The sequence below is a fragment of the Carassius gibelio genome, chromosome A4 (assembly GCF_023724105.1).
Source record: "Carassius gibelio isolate Cgi1373 ecotype wild population from Czech Republic chromosome A4, carGib1.2-hapl.c, whole genome shotgun sequence".
Taxonomy (NCBI): Eukaryota; Metazoa; Chordata; class Actinopteri; order Cypriniformes; family Cyprinidae; genus Carassius; species Carassius gibelio.
The window spans coordinates 12,594,363-12,613,854 of NC_068374.1; the positions used below are offsets into that span (position 1 = coordinate 12,594,363).

The 19,492-nt window shown below is 36.5% G+C and overlaps 2 protein-coding genes across 4 annotated transcripts in view; one reads left to right on the top strand and one right to left on the bottom strand.

Moving 5' to 3' along the window:
- Nucleotides 1-18,605, top strand: part of LOC127969107 (NACHT, LRR and PYD domains-containing protein 3-like) — a 50,312-nt gene extending 31,707 nt beyond the window's left edge. For both annotated transcript variants that reach the window (XM_052570817.1, XM_052570807.1), the window contains 2 exons: nt 16,069-16,115; nt 16,201-18,605. In XM_052570817.1, the coding sequence (XP_052426777.1) occupies nt 16,069-16,115; nt 16,201-16,724 (571 nt within the window). In that variant the 3' untranslated portion in view covers nt 16,725-18,605. The remainder of the gene's footprint in view (nt 1-16,068; nt 16,116-16,200) is intronic.
- Nucleotides 497-9,437, bottom strand: LOC127969143 (uncharacterized). Of its 2 annotated transcripts, XM_052570887.1 has the most exons (7): nt 9,211-9,437; nt 9,009-9,072; nt 5,094-5,769; nt 3,744-4,744; nt 3,450-3,519; nt 1,984-2,158; nt 497-1,077 (listed from the first exon to the last, which is right to left on the bottom strand). In XM_052570887.1, the coding sequence occupies exons 3-7, from the start codon at nt 5,296-5,298 to the stop codon at nt 915-917; spliced, it is 1,614 nt and encodes a 537-aa protein (XP_052426847.1). In that variant the 5' UTR covers nt 5,299-5,769; nt 9,009-9,072; nt 9,211-9,437; the 3' UTR covers nt 497-914. The 2 variants fall into 2 exon arrangements, 1 of the variants encoding a protein (XP_052426847.1); XR_008156224.1 differs by lacking the exons at nt 9,009-9,072; nt 9,211-9,437 and having other exon boundaries at nt 5,094-7,853.
- Nucleotides 18,606-19,492: the final 887 nt, after the last annotated feature.

A 19,492-nucleotide genomic window follows, 5' to 3' on the forward strand; every position in this document is an offset into this window, starting at 1 on the left:
ATAATTTAGATATATTTTTGAGAAGAAAAAATTCAGTTTTACAAATGCTAGAAATGTTGCTTTTAAAGGAAATACTGCTATCAAGTAGCACACCTACACTGTAAAAAATAATCCTGTAAAAAAACAGTAAAATACTGGCAGCTGTGGTTGCCATTATCATACTGTTAAAATACGGTGTGTTACTGTTTTTGAAATTAACAGCTAAATACCGTTTTGACAACTACAGTATAAAACTGTAATTTTACAGCCTGGTATTTAACAGCTATATGCTGTAGTTGTCAAAACAGTATTTAGCTGTTAATTTCAAAAACAGTAACACACCGTATTTTTACAGTATGATAATGGCAACCACAGCTGCCAGTAGTTAACTGTTTTTTTACAGTCGTAGTTTTTACAATGAAACCACAATAATTTCAATTCTAAATGCTATTATAACCCTGCACATTATTTTTGTCATGGATTACAAAAAAGGAATAAAGACAAGTTAGTATTTTTTTATTATTCTGATACAACACCAGATAAATTCTGCTCAATTATTTTAAACTAAAATAGGCAAATAAAAAAATACTAGTCAAGTACTATTCAGTGCATACAATTAAGCACCCATCAAAATGCAAAAATGGCTTAAGAAAAAGCAAACAAATACAAAATATATAGAATTGACTTACCTCTATATAAAATACAAATCTAGTGTCAAATGAGGCTTTGGCAAACATTAGCCCAAAAACAGTTGCACTAAGACAAAGTAATTATTTAAAATAAATAATAATAAAAATAAATAAAAACTCTTAAATCAGGCTTTAAAAAACACCAGCCTTTTTTAATATCTAAATAACTCTGTATAAACAAAATATAACACCAGATGACAATGTTTCTGAAAACAAACTGCATGAGTGGGGAGTGTCAGCTACATTTTAAATGAAGTGCCACTCAAAGTCCATAAGTCTTTTTAAAAGATTTGAAACTTTGTTACTGACGGTTATGGTCTTCTTCTGCACGGTTTTCCCAGATTTTTTGGACATCACCTTTCCCCTTGCAGCTTTGGTCCCCTTTTCTGGATTAATTCCAACAAAACGTCTGAAAAATAAGAGGATAATATCTTCAGTGAACAATTATTTAAAAGGAATAGTTAATCCCAAACAATAATTTATCCCATAATTTACTCACCCTCAAACCATAAGTGTATATGGCTTTCTTCTTCCAGCCATAATGCATAACATCCTTCCCAGCTTTGTAAAGTTTTTGAAGCTCCAATAAACGCATCAATAAAGCATAAAAAGTAATCGATATGTATCCAGTGGGGTTAACAAATGTCTAATAAGGAAAGCCATGCCTTTTTTTAAGAAAGATTAGATTAATCTGGACAGGATTAGATTAATCTGAGGACCCTCGAGTTTGACGAAAAACAGTAGGTCATTTGCTCTGGAATTTTCACAGAGGTCGTGTGAGAAAAAGACAGACATGGCAGATTCGGACAGGATTCAAATCTCAAAGTACATCTGTCAAGCATAAATTTCTCTAACGTCCCCCTGTGAAGCTAGTCCCGTCCGAATAGGGCTTAAGACGTTTTGAAAGAATAGGACTTTGATATAAGATTTCATATGTCGGGTCAAAGGTCATTCTTCTGCCGGAACTGGACTCTATCTGGAACTTCGTTTCGGCTGTTTCTGGAAGCCAGTGATTATAGCTGATAAAAGTTATAAACATGGATATTTTTCTTACAAAAAACCATCGCTTCACTTCATTAACCCCCTGGAGTCGTATGGATTTTATGATGGATGGATGCGGTTTTTGGAGCTTCAAAAACTCGGGATCTATTCAATGCCATTGCAAAGCTGGGAAGCCAGAATATTATTTTCTCTTCATAACTCCGACTGTGTTCGGCTCAAAGAAGAAAGTAAGGATGGCTTGAGGATTCTATTGTCACCATACTAATACTAACATGTTAATTAGAAATAAATAAAATAAGTCCAAACTTGTTACCTTTGAAGGAATTCTAGTGTGGATGCTGCTTCCTCTTGGTACTGCAAATTAAAAATGTAATACGAAGAGAACAATGCAGCAAGTCCAGAGATAAAGGTTGGCTGCACACCCTCGCAGATTATTAGGCCTTCGAGGCTGATCATCCATTGTTTCATCCATTGGCCCGGATTATCACCTGGATCATAAAGGAATGGATAAATTAATGGTTATTCTATGATCTCTGGAGAGTTTGGTGTAGAAAAGGTAGTTAGAAATTAGTACATTATTTTATAACCTGAAAAAATGCACACAATGTCATGTCTTACAATTTAACAAAACCTACAATATCTTTATAAAAATAAAAAAAGGAAAAAGAAAGGTTGTTTTAGTCTGTTTTTAACTTAAAGGAGAACTTCGGTGTAGTAACACATTGGTACCAAGTCGAATGTTCTCTGGGATTTGTTTTCATTAAAATCGAATGTAAAGAGTTTTATCTCTAAAAACTGATTAGCTTATAACGCTATATATGAGGGCATATCCTAAGTAAAAATAAATAACTAGTTAATATCACTAAAAATGCTCAAAATAGCCCCACTCTAACACGGTAGCATAATAATAACATAAAAGTTCTCGGTAACACTTTAGAATAAGGTTCCATTAGTTAATGTTAGTTAATGTATTAATTAACATGAACAAACAATGAATAATACATTTATTACTGTATTTATTCATCTTCGTTAATGTTAGTTAATGAAAATACAGTTATTCATTGTTAGTTCGTGGTAATTCACAGTGCATTAACTAATGTTAACAAGCACAACTTTTGATTTAAATAATGCCTTAGTAAATGTTGAAATTAACATGAACTAAGACTTATAAATGCTGTAGAAGTATTGTTCTTGCTTAGATCATGTTAACTAAAGCAGTTAACTAACATTAACTAATGGAACCTTATTCTAAAGTGTTACCAAGTTCTGAAAACTTCGGTTTGTATGTAGGGACCCTCATTATGCTACCGTGTTAGTGTATGGCTATTTTGAGCCTGGTTAGTGGTATTAACTAGCGATTTCTTTTTACTTAGGATATGCCTCCATAAACTGCGTTATAAGCTAAACTGTTGTAGAAGAGAAAAAACTCTTTACATTCGATTTTAATGAAAACAAATCTAAGAGAACGGTCGACTCGGTATCAATGTGTTATTTCACCCGAGGTTAATTTTGCGCCGGAGTTCTCCTTTAATGCTAAGCCAGCCTCCGAGAGGGAAAAAAAGTGTACAATACAATAAAGTGTAGTGATTTTTTTGTAAAGACTCAAACTTGTCTTTGATTAATAAAAATTCAAACCAGCACAGTGTAATAAAACATGATTCAAAGACAGTAAACTCTAGAATGAAGCACTTAAATGTGAATCCTTTCATAATAGTAAAACTTGTGTGAGCCTTGTTTTTGTAAAATAAATTGCAGACATGTCTAATATGATATACTTACCAAGCAGGATCAAACGAGGACTCACAGGCAGGTTCCCCATCTTTTCGAGGTCAGCAGGAGTGGCAGACATCTATTGTCAAAGATAAAAATTTAAGACAACTGACTAATCTTAACGTGATACTTGCTGATAACGTTGATAATATTCTACAGAGGTAAAAGGCTTTTTGTACTCAGAACAGGAACATATTCAAAAAAATATTATATTTTGATGGGAGTAAATGATGAGAGGACTATCATGTTTGGTTGAACCATTCCTATACAGGTGTTCGTTTTAAGAACTAAAGATAAACTTACATTTTCTTGAAGAATGAGTCCATCTTGCTTTTCCATGAAGTGAGCCATTAGGAGTTGAACAATTTGGTATGTTGAATCAATGGGTTCATCTTTGGAAAGGATTGACTTGACTTCTGAGTTGGTAGGCTTGCTTTTAAAAAACTCTAAGATGCTCTTTCCACACTCCTCCATAGAAAGTTCAAGTGCACGCAGGACATTAATGTCAGTGAGCAGCTCAAAATGGGCGAACAGGCCTTTCTGAAAAAAGAGGTATGGCCACTTTTCCATCAACTCTGCAACAGAAGGTGCTGGCACACTATTTATTTGGCTCCGTTGCAGGCAGAAAGTTGTCTCCATCAGTTTTTCAACCTCAGCTTTCTCAGCTCCCTTTGCACCTTCTTGACAGAATAGATCCTCCAGCTTCTGACGTTTAGTCTCAATGGAGACATCAGTCTCATCTAAAGGAAGATCAGGCTGAAACCGGGTGCAACCATATGTGTCAGTGGGTCCTCTTTTAAGACCACTGGCAGCTGACCGGTGCTGTCGGAAGCTAGTGGCCCAGCTGAGGTTATCAATTCTATTCTTGATCTGGGCCAAAAGTGAGCTGTAACCTTCCCCTACAACTCGGCCATCATGAAGTTGATCCGCAAAGCTCTGGGGATATTGATGGACAATCGCTTTACAAATAGTAAGACACTGTGCACGTGTTGGTGTTGGCTCAAATTTTCTCATTTCATCGGCAAGCACCCTGACCATTTGTCGTCTTGCTGGTGGTGAAGGTCTCTTCCCAGAAGAGAGAGCAGACTGAATTTCTGCAGGCATGAGCTGCCATGGTACCTGAAAGGTATTTGACCACGATTTCCTAAAATGGGATGTAGATGGTTGACTGTTTTCAAGACTGCTTGATCCTCCATCAGTAGTTACCGACATATTAGAAGAGCATGGCTGTGGTGAGGAGCTCCCAGCTGATAAGGAAGGAGTGTGCTGCATAGTGGTGAGATCCAAAGTGACAGTTTCTGACTCTGAGTAAAACAAAATATTGAACAGGTAGTTAAAATCCACACGATCTGTACAGACACAACTTGATATATACAGAATAAAATTGATTCAATTCCACACACGGTAACAATGGCCGGTTTTCTACAAATGTAGACATTGTTTGCATCTAAAACTATTCACATTGTTCATGTCACTACTGGGGTGAGTGCGCAAGCAAGCAAACAAATTGTTTAAGTAAAACTAAATAACAACGTTCATATCTGATGAATAGAAAATTATGTCCCTGTTAACATCTCTCAACAACCCACTTTTACATGTTCAGCCATTTTAAAAAGAATAGAAATATGGATGAAGATGTGAGATTATAATTACCCATTTTAAAAGCATTGAGAAGTTTTCTGAGTTTTATAGTTGGTAGTATGTCACTGATGTCTTCTTGTTGAACAAACTGAAGATCATCTTTGGATTCCAATCCCGAGCCTACAAGTTTGTCAATCAATAGCTGTGTGGTGTTCTCATCATTTGACGGCAAAGCCCTGAGGATGATTTCCCTCAGTTCTCCGACCAAGGCGGACATTGCTTTAAATTGAGACAAAAGAATGATGAAGAACTATTACAGACATATCAAACACTGTGTATTTTGACAATGGATAATAATCCAGAAGGTCATTCTGATTAACACAAGTGTAGGATCCATTCATTGGTGTCAAGCAATGAACACCCATGTCAGGGATACTGTAAGTTTGGAAAAGTTCTGTGATGAAGTACACTGAAGTATTGTGTATGACTGTCATCACAATCCTCCCCACAATAAGCCCCTCATCAGTTTCATGAATGACAACATACATGTTTTTTTTGTATGTTGTGCCTTTCACAGTTGCCTCATGAGAAACCAAAGAATTTTCAGGCTGAAAATCATATCCAGATACAGACTCTCTTATGACATCATTGTAGTCACTCACCACAAACTCTGTTGCCTTTTCTGCTACAATAGAAGGAGGGAAGAGCTCACCAGCATGAAGAAACGCCTGCAGAAGCTGATGTCTTTCTGAGAGAGTAAAGCACAGATTTTTAAAGTTATGTAGTTTTCTTACACACTGTTTGAAATACATGTGCTTACTTTCGAATCTTAATGTCCACAAACGGATGAGTGGTCCAAAATGAATAATGAGCTCTGGGTAGTGGCTAAGGTAATGATGTTTAGGTCTGAGAGAGTAAGTAGGGAACATGTGTTTCCTAAAATATAGGTACTCATCAATCAAAACTCTCAAATACCCTATCTGACCACTGTAAATGACTGGTGCACAAACAAGTGCAACAATTTCCCTTAACAGTAAAATTAGTTGCCAAACTTCATTCTCACCAGGTGATTCAATTTGGTCACCAATTAACATTGGCAGCATCCTCAAAAAACACCAGTTCTGTACAGCATGCCCACTTAGCTTCTCACTTCCTGGGTTAATCTCACACGGTCTGTCACAGTTGTCATTACCTAGAAACTTGAACTGACTAATCCTTCGATTCAATTCCAGATACGTAAACTGTCTGTCAACCTTTACAAGATGTTGTATGCATAAAGCAAGGTCATACGACACAACACCTTCAAATAAATCATGTCCAAGGCATGGGGGCAACCCTGGCTGAGAGACATGATAGAAGGAGAGCTCATTGAACAAAGAGTCAAACTTGATGCCTCCACTATGGTCCAAACCCTTATCAAGGTTCTCAACGTGATGTTTGTAAGACTCTGCTGTACGAAATGTGGCTCTGGAAAGTGGATTTTCCTGAAAAGTATATTTTTCAATTTCGCAATATCTGCAAAAGTATCTACTTCCGCTGAAATTCTCCAGAAACCCACCAATGCTATGTGAGCCTAAATTGTCACCAGCTATTGCCTGCAAGATTCCTTTAACGTTCAGTCCATCTGGAAAATCTACGCCTGTAGTCTCAAGGTCTTTAAGGTCATTGATTAAGCACCTCATGACCAATTCTTGACCAAAGTACTTAAAGTCTTGTTCCCTGCAGAGAAACACCAGTTGCATTTGGTCAGTACTTGATCTATTATGAGGAAATAGATCTGCTAATGTGAGGTACATAGCTAGAATTTTATGCTTTTTTTTCCCAGACCCAAGAGGGTTCGCAACCTCAAAAGCATCTTGATATAAGACCAAGCCTAATGCAGATTCATCTGCATGATGCAAGTTTGCAGTTATGTTTTCACCATCCCAAACATCCTTTAAAATGTCCTTCAACCGGACACGACTGTGCACATCATTGTACTGTTCTCTTACAGACTTGCAGTGAAGGAGAGATTCAATTGTTTTTTTTACTGGTACATACTGCACAAAACACTCTTTACCTGCTTCATTCTGTCCTAGGCGAATAGGCACAGGCTCAACATAATGAAAGCTTTTCTTGAAAAATGTTTTTCTTCGCTGATCTGATCTTAATTTGTGGCTATTACAGGATGTAAAAAGATCTTCAGCTTTAAGATCGTCAAGTACCATTTTTATCATTGCTTCTGGAACATTAAGTGAGATTAACTTTTCCTGAAGTCTGAAAAGCAAATGGGACTGATTGATTTCATGTATTGACTGCATGTCTTCAATGATTGTCTGAATGACTGAGGCTGGAAGCAATAGCTTGGCTTGCAATTTCAAATAGAACAGAGCAAGATTCCTTAAAAACAAAGTGTTGTCAACATTTTCAGGACTAACATCTGGTTCCTCATCATTTTCATCAGCATCAGTCTGAACATCAATGTCTTGAATCTGAGAGCAGCTGGCTTCAGGGTTTGCTGTAATAGAGTCAATTAGGCCTTCTATATTTTTGTTATGTTTTCTGGACAAATGAGAGGTAAATGTTGATTTAACAGTAAATGTTTTACCACACTGCTTGAAAGGGCATGTGACTTTTCGTCCCTCTTTAATGTGCATTTTGACATGAGAAATAAACTCGGGTAAAGAAGAACTTTTGGCCCTACACAAATCAACATGACATTCCAAGGAATGTGTAGTGCACATTGTGGTTTCTGCCCTATATCCTGCATGGTGTCTGTACACGTGAGATTTCAAACCAGCATTTTTTTTAAACTTCCTATTACAGTTAGGTATGCAGCAACGAAAAACAATATTTGAGACATTGCTGTGTATTTTCATATGTTTCACATAGATCACAGGGGTATCACATGTTTTCCCGCAGAGCTGACAATGAAACATGTTGTAAAGAACAGATCTAGATAATAACTACCGAAGCCATCGTTTCTCGTTAAAATACGTTATAAAATGGCTGAAACAGATGCAGTGCAAGACGCTGTTATGCTGCTATTAGTAGCTGCATTAAAGCCAGCAGCGGTTTGAAAAGGCACCTTTACAGTAGCTAATTAGACAAGAATTTAAAATGTTGTTCATACCTCACTTACCATTTACTTACAAAAAAGCCCGTTTCATAAACACTCGTAATTCGAAATTAAATTCGAGTTTTACTCGTAAAACTCAAACTTCATAAGTCACTTGCATGCTTGGCAGTAGTCTACACACGCTATTTGAATGTGCATGCAAATCTTACCTGTTCACTAACCGGATTAACTGGATATTGCTATTTTAATTATAAGTAGCCTAAGTTGATAACAGGGCGATTAAAATAAGCGCGGAGCGGCAGATAATTTGTCTATGTCTCTAGATGTCTCTCATGGACTGAATGCGCACGTTAACATTACGACACAAGAAAAAAAAAAATACTGAATTATCTAGTTAATACCGAAGCAATAGATTTTCGTTAAAATGTCTGAAACAGATGCAGTGCTAGACGCTGTTGCTGCTATTATTTTTTTGCGATCAAGCCAGCAGCGGTTTGTTGACCTAGTAATTACAAGAATTTAAAATGTTCCTCGCTACCATTTACTGACAATAAATAAATAAATTGTACATGTGCCCATTTCATAAACACTCAAACTTCATTATTCACGTGTATGCTTGACTAACTTATCCTACACAAATGTTATGAGTGTGCCTGCAAATCTTAACCGTTCACTAACCGGATGCACTGGATCTTTATATTGTTATTTTATAAGTAGGCTATGCTACTTAAAAGGGCGATTAAATTAAGCGCGGAGCGGCAAATTAAGTTATACTGGCAGATAAATTATTGTCTGTCTCTATCTCATGGACTGAAATGTGCACATAACACAAAAGAAAAAAAAGATTGATTTCGTTCATTCCCATTCATCTATTACTTGGATAAAGTTTGGTAAAATATGCAGGTTGGATGAAAATTAGGGATTCTTACCTGTGTTTGTGTAATAAAGATGGCTGTATGATGGCAGTCTGGGATCCGTCGACCAATTATTTGCCTATAACGTTAAGTTAAAACACATAATTTAATTGAGGCATCTGATTTAAATCACAGAAGCTTTATTAGAAGTTTAAGATGTTATATTTTAAAGTAATAGGTCATTTAAAGATAATAAAATAATAAGTTGCAAACCTACCTCAATCTGATATTCCAAACTGGCGCCTTGTGCTCATTGGATGAAAATAGGGTATAATACTGTTAAATAACAGTGTCAAATTGTTGTTGATCGACCACGCAACCCGAAGTGAACAAGTCTTCCCATAATGCATTGTAAAAAAAAGCAAAATGCTGTTATTACATGGAAACAGCAATTTGCTGTTAAATTTCCATGTAAATTTACAGGAATTTTTTACAGTGTAGGTTCCTAAACTGAATGTCAGAGCAACCATCAAGTCTTAGACAGCATTCTAGTTTATTAAATGCAGAGTTTATAGGTCCTATAATTAACACCCCTGATTTTTTTTTCAGAATTTAGCAATAAGAAACTATTCCTCATCCAGGTTTTTATATCGATTATTTATTCCATTAATTTTTCAAATTGGTGTGTTTTTCCACGCCATAAATAAATATAGAGCTGAATATCATCAGCATAACAGTGAAAGCTAACATTGTGCTTGGTGTTATTGGTGTTATCTCCCAAGGGTAAAATGTAACGCGTGAAAAGTAACAGCCCTAGTACTGAGCCTTGAGGTAATCCATACTGCACTTGTGATCGATATGATACCTCTTCATTCACTGCAACTAATTGATGGCGGTCAGATAAGTATTATTTGAACCATGCCAATGCACCTCCTTTATTGCCAGCAAAGTTTTCTAGTCTATTCAAGAGAATGTTGTGGTCAATAGTGTCGAATGCAGCACTAAGATCGAATAGAACTAATAGAGAGATACAACCACGATCAGATGATAAGAGCAGGTCATTTGTAACTCTAAGGAGAGCAGTCTCAGTACTATATGGTCTAAATCCTGACTGGAAATCCTCACATATAACATTTTCCTCTAAGAAGGAATATAATTGTGAGTATAGTTCCATTTCTAGTATCATCTTGGACAGAAAAGGATGATTCAAGATCGGTTTGTAATTAACTAGATCTTTAGGGTCTAGTTGTGGTTTTTTAAATTGTGGCTTAATAACACCCAGTTTGAAGGTTTTGGGGACATATCCTAATGACAGTGACAAATTAATAATAGACAGAAGAGGATCTATGACTTCTTTTATGAGCTTATATGGAATAGGGTATAAACAAACATGTTGTTGGTTTAGATTATTTAACAAGTTTATACAATTCTTCCTCTCCTATAGTAGAGAATGAGTGGAACTGTTCCTCAGGTTATCTAAAGTGCACTGTCTGATGCGATACTGTAGCTGACGGCTGCATGGTTACAATTTTATCGCTAATAGTATCAATCTTGGAAGTAAAGTAGTTCATAAAGTAATTACTGCTGTGCTGTTGGGAAACAATTAGATCTAGCAGTTTTTAATGCTTTTGTGTAGGATAGCGTACTTTCCTGCCAAGCAGTACGAAATACCTCTATTTTTGTTTTCCTCCAGATGCGCTCCATTTTCCAGTCTTCTCTCTAGGGTGCGAGTGTGCTCATTATACCATGGTATAAGACCTTAATCTTCCTTAAAGGAGCAACCGTATCTTAAATGCTAGAAAAGAGAGAGTGCCTAGTTTCTGTTACATCATCAAGTTGTTCTTAGTTATTGGATGTGCTAAGGAATTAAGATAAATTAGGAAGATTGCTTACAAAGAAATCTTTTGTGGCAGAAGTGATTGTTCTACCATACTTGTAAAATGGAGTATAATTTACAGTTTTAGCTATATTAATTTTACACGAGACTAGATGGTGATCTGTGGTATCATCGCTTGGCTGCATAATTTCAACACAATCAACATCGGATACATTGTGTTGTCTAAGCCCAATACAGTTAAAAATGTTAATGAATGCTGATCCAAATGCATCTGTTTCATTATCAACATGGATATTAAAAATCACCAACAATCTAAGCTTTATCTGCAGCCCGCACTAACTCGGATATAAAACTTTTTTATAAAGTCTGTATGGTGCCCTGGTGGCCTCTATACAGTACCCAGTACAAACATAACAGGGGATTTATCATTAACACTTGTTTCTCTGGATAATGTCATATGAAGCACCATTACTTCAAACGAGTTATACTTGAAGCCTGCCATCTGAGAAATCCTGAAAACGTTGTTATAAATTGAAGCAACACCTCCCCCTTTACCTTTTAGACGCGGCTCATGTTTATAACAGTAATCTCGGGGGGGGGGGGGGGGGGGGTGGACACATTTAAAATAATGTAATCATCAGGTTTTAGCCAGGTTTCTGTCAAACAGAGCACATCTATATTATGATCAGTGATCATATTATTTACAAAAAGTGTTTTCGTAGAAAGGGATCTGATATTCAATAAGCCAAGCTTTATCATTTGTTTATCCATGTTGCTTCTGTTTTTTATTTGTTGAACCTCAATTACATTGTTAGTCTTAACTTGGTTTGGACGTTTTTTGTATTTTCTAGTTCGGGGAATAGACACAGTCTCTATAGTGTGATATCTAGGTGAAAAAGTACCTGAAGCCCATCCTGTGAGAAATACTGGAAATATATGTTACTATATGTAAACATCTTTTATGTGAAATGTCATTAATAAATACAAAAAAACATGGTAAGATAATTTACATATCATTAACCTTAAAATAAATATTTTGCAGATTCTGCAAAGTGTATGTACAACTTTTGATGTGCCCAACCTAAAATATCTGACTGATCTGTCCTTGATAGTGAGACTAGCTCAAAATAAGATGGATCAAACAAAATGAGGCCTCTATTATCTACATTTTTAACGTCTCCAGTTCAACTGTATCACATTATCTTTTCTCCAGTTCAGGAACTTTCAGGCTAAATCCCTTTTTGACCCTCTGTTTAAGGATGACTCTAACCACCACTTCACTCGTCTTCGATTCCAAAATCATCTTGCATTGATTCTCGTTCAATAAGTTAAACCAGCAAATAGTCTTTCCAGCCATTCTTTCCAGCCATCGGGGCAGCAACCACAGCTGCTCAAAAGGGCCTATCTCAGCAAAAGATCCTCTGTCAATGCTCATCAGATACTTTCAAAAGCTGTATAAGATCCAGTCAAACCTTGATGAGCTCTAACTGTTCATGTCCCAGCATGGGATAGTTCTATGACTGTATTTAAAAGGGATAGTTCACCCAAAAATGAAAGTTATGTCATTAATAACTCACCCTCAGGTCGTTCCAAACCAGTAAGACCTCCATTTATCTTCAGAAAACAGTTTAAGATATTTTAGATTTAGTCCGAGAGCTCTCAGTCCCTCCATTGAAGCTGTGTGTACGGTATACTGTCCATGTCCAGAAACAAATATCCGGTTCGCGAACGAATCATTCGATGTAACCGGATATTTTTGAAATGGTTCACCAAATCGAACTGAATCATTTTAAACAGTTCACATCTCCAATATGCATTAATCCACAAATGACTTACGCTGTTAACTTTTTTAATGTGGCTGACACTCCCTCTGAGTTCAAACAAACAAATATCCCGGAGTAATTCATTTACTCAAACAGTACACTGTCAGTGACTGAACTGCTGTGAAGATAGAGATGAAGATGAACACAGAGCCGAGCCAGATAATGACTCGTTCACGAGTCAAGAACCGTTTGCATCTGTTTTTGGATGACCAGTAGTTCTTTCTAACAGTTCGATTCAATAAACGGGTTGAAGAAAACAGTTCACCGGTTCTTTTGTGCTCGACATAATGGCGTCATTGGCGATGACTCGTTCTCTCTTCACAGCAGTTCAGTCAATGTACTGTTTGAGTAAATTTATTACTATGGGATATTGGTTTGTTTTAACTCAGAAGGAGTGTCAGCCACATTAAAAAAAGTCAACAGCTTAAGTCATTTGCAGAACTGTTTCAAAAAGATCCAGTTACATCGAATGATTCGTTCGCGAACTGGATATGACAAACTGCTTTGTTTTGAACTTGTCTTACAACAGACACGGAAGAGAAGACAGTGCTGAATAAAGTCATAGTTTTTGCTATTTTTGGACCAAAATGTATTTTCGATGGTTCAAAAAATTCTAACTGACCCTCTGGTGTCATATGGACTGCTTTGATGATGTTTTTCTTACCTTTCTGGACATGGACAGTATACCGTGCACACAGCTTCAATGGAGGGACTGAGAGCTCTCGGACTAAATCTAAAATATCTTAAACTGTGTTCCAAAGATAAACAGAGGTCTTACGGGTTTGGAATGACATGAGGGTGAGTTAATTACATAATTTTGCAAATTGGGCAAACTAACCCTTTAAGCTCGGAGCCTCCGCTCGGACAGTACACCAAATATACATACTATTTACTGATTATATGTGAGTGCAGAGCCGGATTATCCATAAGGGCACTTGGGCACCAACCATTCACAACAACTAGGGGGGGCACCACATGACACAAGCTTTAAAAATATTTTTCGTAAATTGTTTTATTATTAACTTGAAATTCCGTACATAACTCGTTTATGAACACTAACTTAACAACAACAATAATAAGAACAATTATAATATAATAAAGATTACATGACCACTATCAGTCCCCCCCTTCCATCCCCAACCTGTCAGAGTTGAGTTGGTCCACAACAAGTACGGGCAAATGTGTCATTTTTTTAACGGCTAAAGAAAATGAATCAAAATGGACAGACGGCAATGGAGTGGTTTTGCAAAAAGAAAGTTAAAGAAAGACAAGGATGCCAGATGTTTAGCTACAATTCAAAATGTTCCAGGAATCAAAAGTTTCTTTAAAACGAGTGAAGAATGAGCTCAGGACCACAATGACACAAGAGCAATTGACTGCACTATCCCTGTTTAATACCATTGAAGTTAAAGTTAAAACATTACCGTCTCCAGCCGCGAGAGGGCGCTCTATGCTTCTCAGTTCTCTTGTAGTCTACCACTGAAAACATAGAGCGCCCTCTCACGGCTGTAGATGGTAATGTTTTCTCTTAGTGCTTGGTTCCAAATAAATGCGACTTATAGTCCAGTGCAACTTATATATGTTTTTTTCCTTGTCATGACGTATTTTTGGACTGATGCGACTTATGGGTGGGTACCGAAACCCGGTATTAAACCGGCCCCGGGGCTAAATTATAAAATCAGTAAGTATCAGTAAGATCTGATGTTATCGGTTCTGCTTTCAGTACTGGAGGAAAAAAAATAATGTACTATGTATTTTTGCTTAATAATGTTGTCGTGCACATTTAATCTCACCAAACATTTCTAATGTGCGATCATATTAAGACATTTGACCGTGAGATCTGCGTGAACTCATGCGCGCCGCGGAGGCTGTCTGTCAGTCACACACACACAACGAGCGCACGCACATGCATTAACTGTACGTAAACTCTTGCTTAATAATAAAGAGTGACGATGACGAAGAGATTTGCTTAATGTTATCATGCACATTTTATCTCACCAAACATTTCTAATTTGCGATATTATTAAGACGTTTGTCTGTGAGATCTGCAAGAACACGCATGCGCGCCACGGAGGCTGTCTGTCAGTCACACACACACACAAGAACGAGCGCGGTACACGCATAACAGTATGAAAACTCCCGCTTAATACAACAAGTGACGATGGCGGAGAGAAAAAAACGTTCCAAAGTGTGGTTATACTTCACTAGAGTTAATGCTGACAACCCTCGTTGTCATAAGCGCAAAACAATATTTGCATGTAAGGGCGGAAACAAGCAATCTGAAACAATACCTTTTCCTGGACTGTGCCCAGCTGGTGGAATGACCTCCCAATCTCAATTCGTACAGCTGAGTCTTTACTCATTTTCAAGAAACATCTAAAGACTCAAATTTTTCGCCTGCACTTAACCTACTAACACCAGTACTTTTCCTTTTCTTGTCTTTTTCAAAAAAAAAAAAAAATACCTGGCTATGCGTTCTATACTAGACTAACTGAGACTTGTCATGGCACTTGTATACTGTTGTTGTTCTCTTGTTGACCTGAGTGCTTCTATTGTTCTCATTTGTAAGTCGCTTTGGATAAAAGCGTCTGCTAAATGATTAAATGTAAATGTAATCTGTCAAAGCATCTTTCAAAAGTGCATTATGTGTATCGACTTCCTAGCTAGCTCGTCTCTGGTTGTTGCCCCATCTACGTCAGGTATGTATGCTAAAATCATGTTCAATCAACATTGTTCACGTCATTTAAAATAAATGTAAAATCTCCCTGGTTTGCTAACCTTACGTAGGAATTCTGTTGATTTCTTCTGGGAAAAATGCGAATGAAATCAACATATTTTCTACTTGTTTTTAAAATTCCAAATAAGGAAAAATCTGTATGTAAATGTAAACATTAAATGCACAGCACCTCAAGTTAGTTTATAAAATAGCCAATTGCCACATTTTGCAAACTTTTTATTATATATATATATATATATATATATATATATATATATATATATATATATATATATATATATATATAATTATTTTTTTTATTTTTTTTTTTAAGCTGCAGCTACTATGAACCAACCAACTCCTCCTAACACCTCTGGTCCAAGACAAGCCCATTATTAATTTTACATAAAAACAATAAAGAAATGTTAATTCTGTTCTCAACTTGTTCTTAAAAAAAAAACACACACACAACACAAAGTACCGATAAGAATACCGTTAAAGTACCTGACCATTAAGCAGTATCGGTAAGAGTAGAAATACCGTTAAAACCTTAACGATACCCATCCCTACTTATACTTAGGTACGACTTGAAATACGGTAGTTGGACAAGTTAATAAATTACAGTTGAGAAATCACCTTAATTATGGGGGGGGGGGGGGGGGGGGGGGCTTTTGATGTATAGTGCCCAGGGGCACCACACTGTCTTAATACGGCCCTGTGTGAGTGTGAACTTATGAACGTGTGTCTGTGTGTTTATAGTGTGGATCATGGAGAAGAGATGAGGATGAGAGCAGGACCACGAAAATGTAGGTCTACAAGCACACACACACACACACACACATATCTTTAGTGATTGTTATTTTTATCAATGTCTTATGTTCCTGTGTTCAGATGCCTGTTTTCTTACACTGGATCCAAACACAGCACACCCTGAACTCATTCTGTCTGAGAAGAACAGAAAGGTGACACATGTGGGAGAGAAACAGCCGTATCCTGATCATCCAGACAGATTTGATGTGTGTTCTCAGGTGTTGTGTAGAGAGAGTGTGTGTGGATGCTCTTACTGGGAGATTGAGTGGAGTGGAGGTGTGTGTATATCAGTGTCATATGAGAGCATCAACAGGAAGGGATCAAGTAATGAGTCTGTGTTTGGACGTAATGATCAGTCCTGGGGTTTGATCTGCTTTCCCTCCAGTTACTTATTCATACACAACAACATAAAGATTGATCTCCCTGTAGAGTCCATCATCAGGAGAATAGGAGTGTTTGTGGATCACAGTGCAGGAACTCTGTCCTTCTACAGCGTCTCCAGAAACGATATGAACCTCATCCACACAGTCCAGACCACATTCACTCAGCCACTCTATCCTGGGTTTTGGGTTTATTATTATGGATCATCAGCAAAATTGTGTTGATGAATCAGAAGAGACTGACGAGAGATTCTACCCATAATGCTTTTTTTAGCTGCATAATAAATCAGTGACAGTGAGATGTTATAGAGTATCTTCTGTCACAGAAATAAGTCAGAATAAATATGTCATAAATCCTTATATAGACAGTGAGATCAGTGTGTGTGTTTGTATGTGAGAGACAGTGTGAGTGTGAGACTGTGTACAAACCCGATTCCAAAAAAGTTGGGACACTTGTAAGTAAAAAAGTAATGGAATAATTTACAAATCTCATAAACTTATATTCTTATATAATATTGTGAATAACTTTATTCACAATAGAATAAATCTAACATATCAAATGCTGAAAGTGAGACATTTGAAATGTCGTGCCAAATATTGGCTCATTTTGGATTTCAAGAGAGCTACACATTTCAAAAAAGTTGGGACAGGTAGCAATAAGAGGCTGGGAAAGTTAAATGTACATATAAGGAACAGCTGGAGGACCAATTTGCAACTTATTAGGTCAACTGGGAACATGATTGGGTATAAAAAGAGCCTCTCAGAGCAGCAGTGTCTCTCAGAAGTCAGGATGGGCAGAGGATCACCAATTCCCCCAATGCTGCAGATAGTGGAGAAATATCAGAAAGGAGTTTCTCAGAGAAAAAAATGCAAAGAGTTTGAAGTCATCATCATCTACACTGCATAATATCATCCAAGGATTCAGAGAATCTGGAACTATCTCTGTGTGCAAGGGTCAAGCCAGAAAGCCATACTGGATGCCCATGATCTTCGGGCCCTTAGACGGCACTGCATCACATACAGGAATGCTACTGTAATGGAAATCACAACATGCGCTCACAAATACTTCCAGAAAACATTTTCGGTGTACAATCAGGCATTTTCTCTGGGCCAAGGCTCATTTAAAATGGACTGTCAATCAAAATTTTAAGTTCTTTTTGGAAAAATTGGGATGCCATGTCATCCAGACTATAGAGGACAAGGACAACCCAAGTTGTTATCAGTGCTCAGTTCAGAAGCCTGTATCTCTGATGGCATAGGGTTGCATGAGTGTGTGTGACATGGGCAGCTTACACATCTGGAAAGGCACCATCAATGCTGAAAGGTATATCCAAGTTCTAGAACAACATCTACTCCCATCCAGACATCATCTTTTTCAGGAAAGACCTTGCATTTTCCAACATGACAATGCCAGACCACATACTGCATCAATTACAACATCATGGCTGTGTAGAAGAAGGATCCGGGTAATGAAATGGCCAGCCTGCAGTCCAGATCTTTCACCCATAGAAAACATTTGGCACATCATAAAGAGGAAGATGTGACAAAGAAGACCTAAGACAGTTGAGCAACTAGAAGCCTGTATTAGACAAGAATGGGACAACATTCCTATTCCTAAACTTGAGCAACTTGTCTCCTCAGTCCCCAGACGTTTGCAGACTGTTATAAAAAGAAGAGAGGATGTCACACAGTGGTAAACATGCCCTTTTCCCAACTTTTTTTGAGATGTATTGATGCCATGAAATTTAAAATCAACTTATTTTTCCCTTAAAATTATACATTTTCTCAGTTTAAACATTTGATATGTCATCTATGTTGTATTCTGAGTAAAATATTGAAATATGAAACTTCCACATTTGCATTCTGTTTTTATTCACAATTTGTAGTGTCCCAACTTTTTTGGAATCGGGTTTGTACATCATGTGTGTGTGTCATTGTGTGAGTGTGTGTTTGTTTATCTACATTTTCTGGCACATCAATCATTTGTATAATTACTATCAAAATTTTCTTTTAACTGAAAAGTTCTCATGAATCATGTTTTCAAGTACGTCATTTATTTTTCTTTTGTTTTTGTGCATAAATAATAAAACATGATGAGAAATAAACCTGAGATCAGATTTGAATTGTTTGTATGTTTGTATCATGAATCGATTCCTCACAAGACTGAATTGAGCTTCAGGAGAGTTTCTGACATTAACATGATTATGATTGTTGTTTTATTTTATAATCACATCACAATTAATATTTTAATTCTACTACTACTACTACTACTACTACTAGTAATAATAATAAATATATAATTTTATACTACAATAGTATCATTTAAATTATAACTTATGTTATTATCATATTAAAATAAAATAAAAATTTTGGTTAATATGAATAAATACTGACTTTTTATTGAATAAATATTGCAATAACAGTTGGACTGATTTTTATATTTTGTAATTGAAATAATTATAATTAATATAATATATTTATCTTATTTTTATTAGGATTATTAAATTCACAACTTATTTCTTTATTTCTTATAAGTCGTGGCCTAGTGGTTAGAGATTTTGACTCTTAACCCTAAGGTTGTAGGTTCAAGTCTTGGGCCAGCAATACCACGACTGAGGTGCCCTTGAGCAAAGCACCAAACCCCCAACTGCTCCTCGGGCCCCACAGCATACTGCTCACTGCTGTGTGTGTGTACATTGGATGGGTTAAATCTAACAGCTCAAATAATTAATAATTATTACTGTTGTGAATCAGGCTAAAACAAAGTAATAGTTTTATGTTCTTGCTCAATAATTTATTTTTGTTCAATTGTAATTTCATATTATATTAATATTAATAAAAATGATGTCTATATATTAATGCTCAGCTTTTTAACAGATAATATAAAAATTGTCGGCACACCTTGTCAAAGGTCTTTTAAGGACCAATTTGTGAAAGTCACATTTTTTTCACATTTAATGCAAGTAAACAATTCTTTTAGTCATGTATCAAAA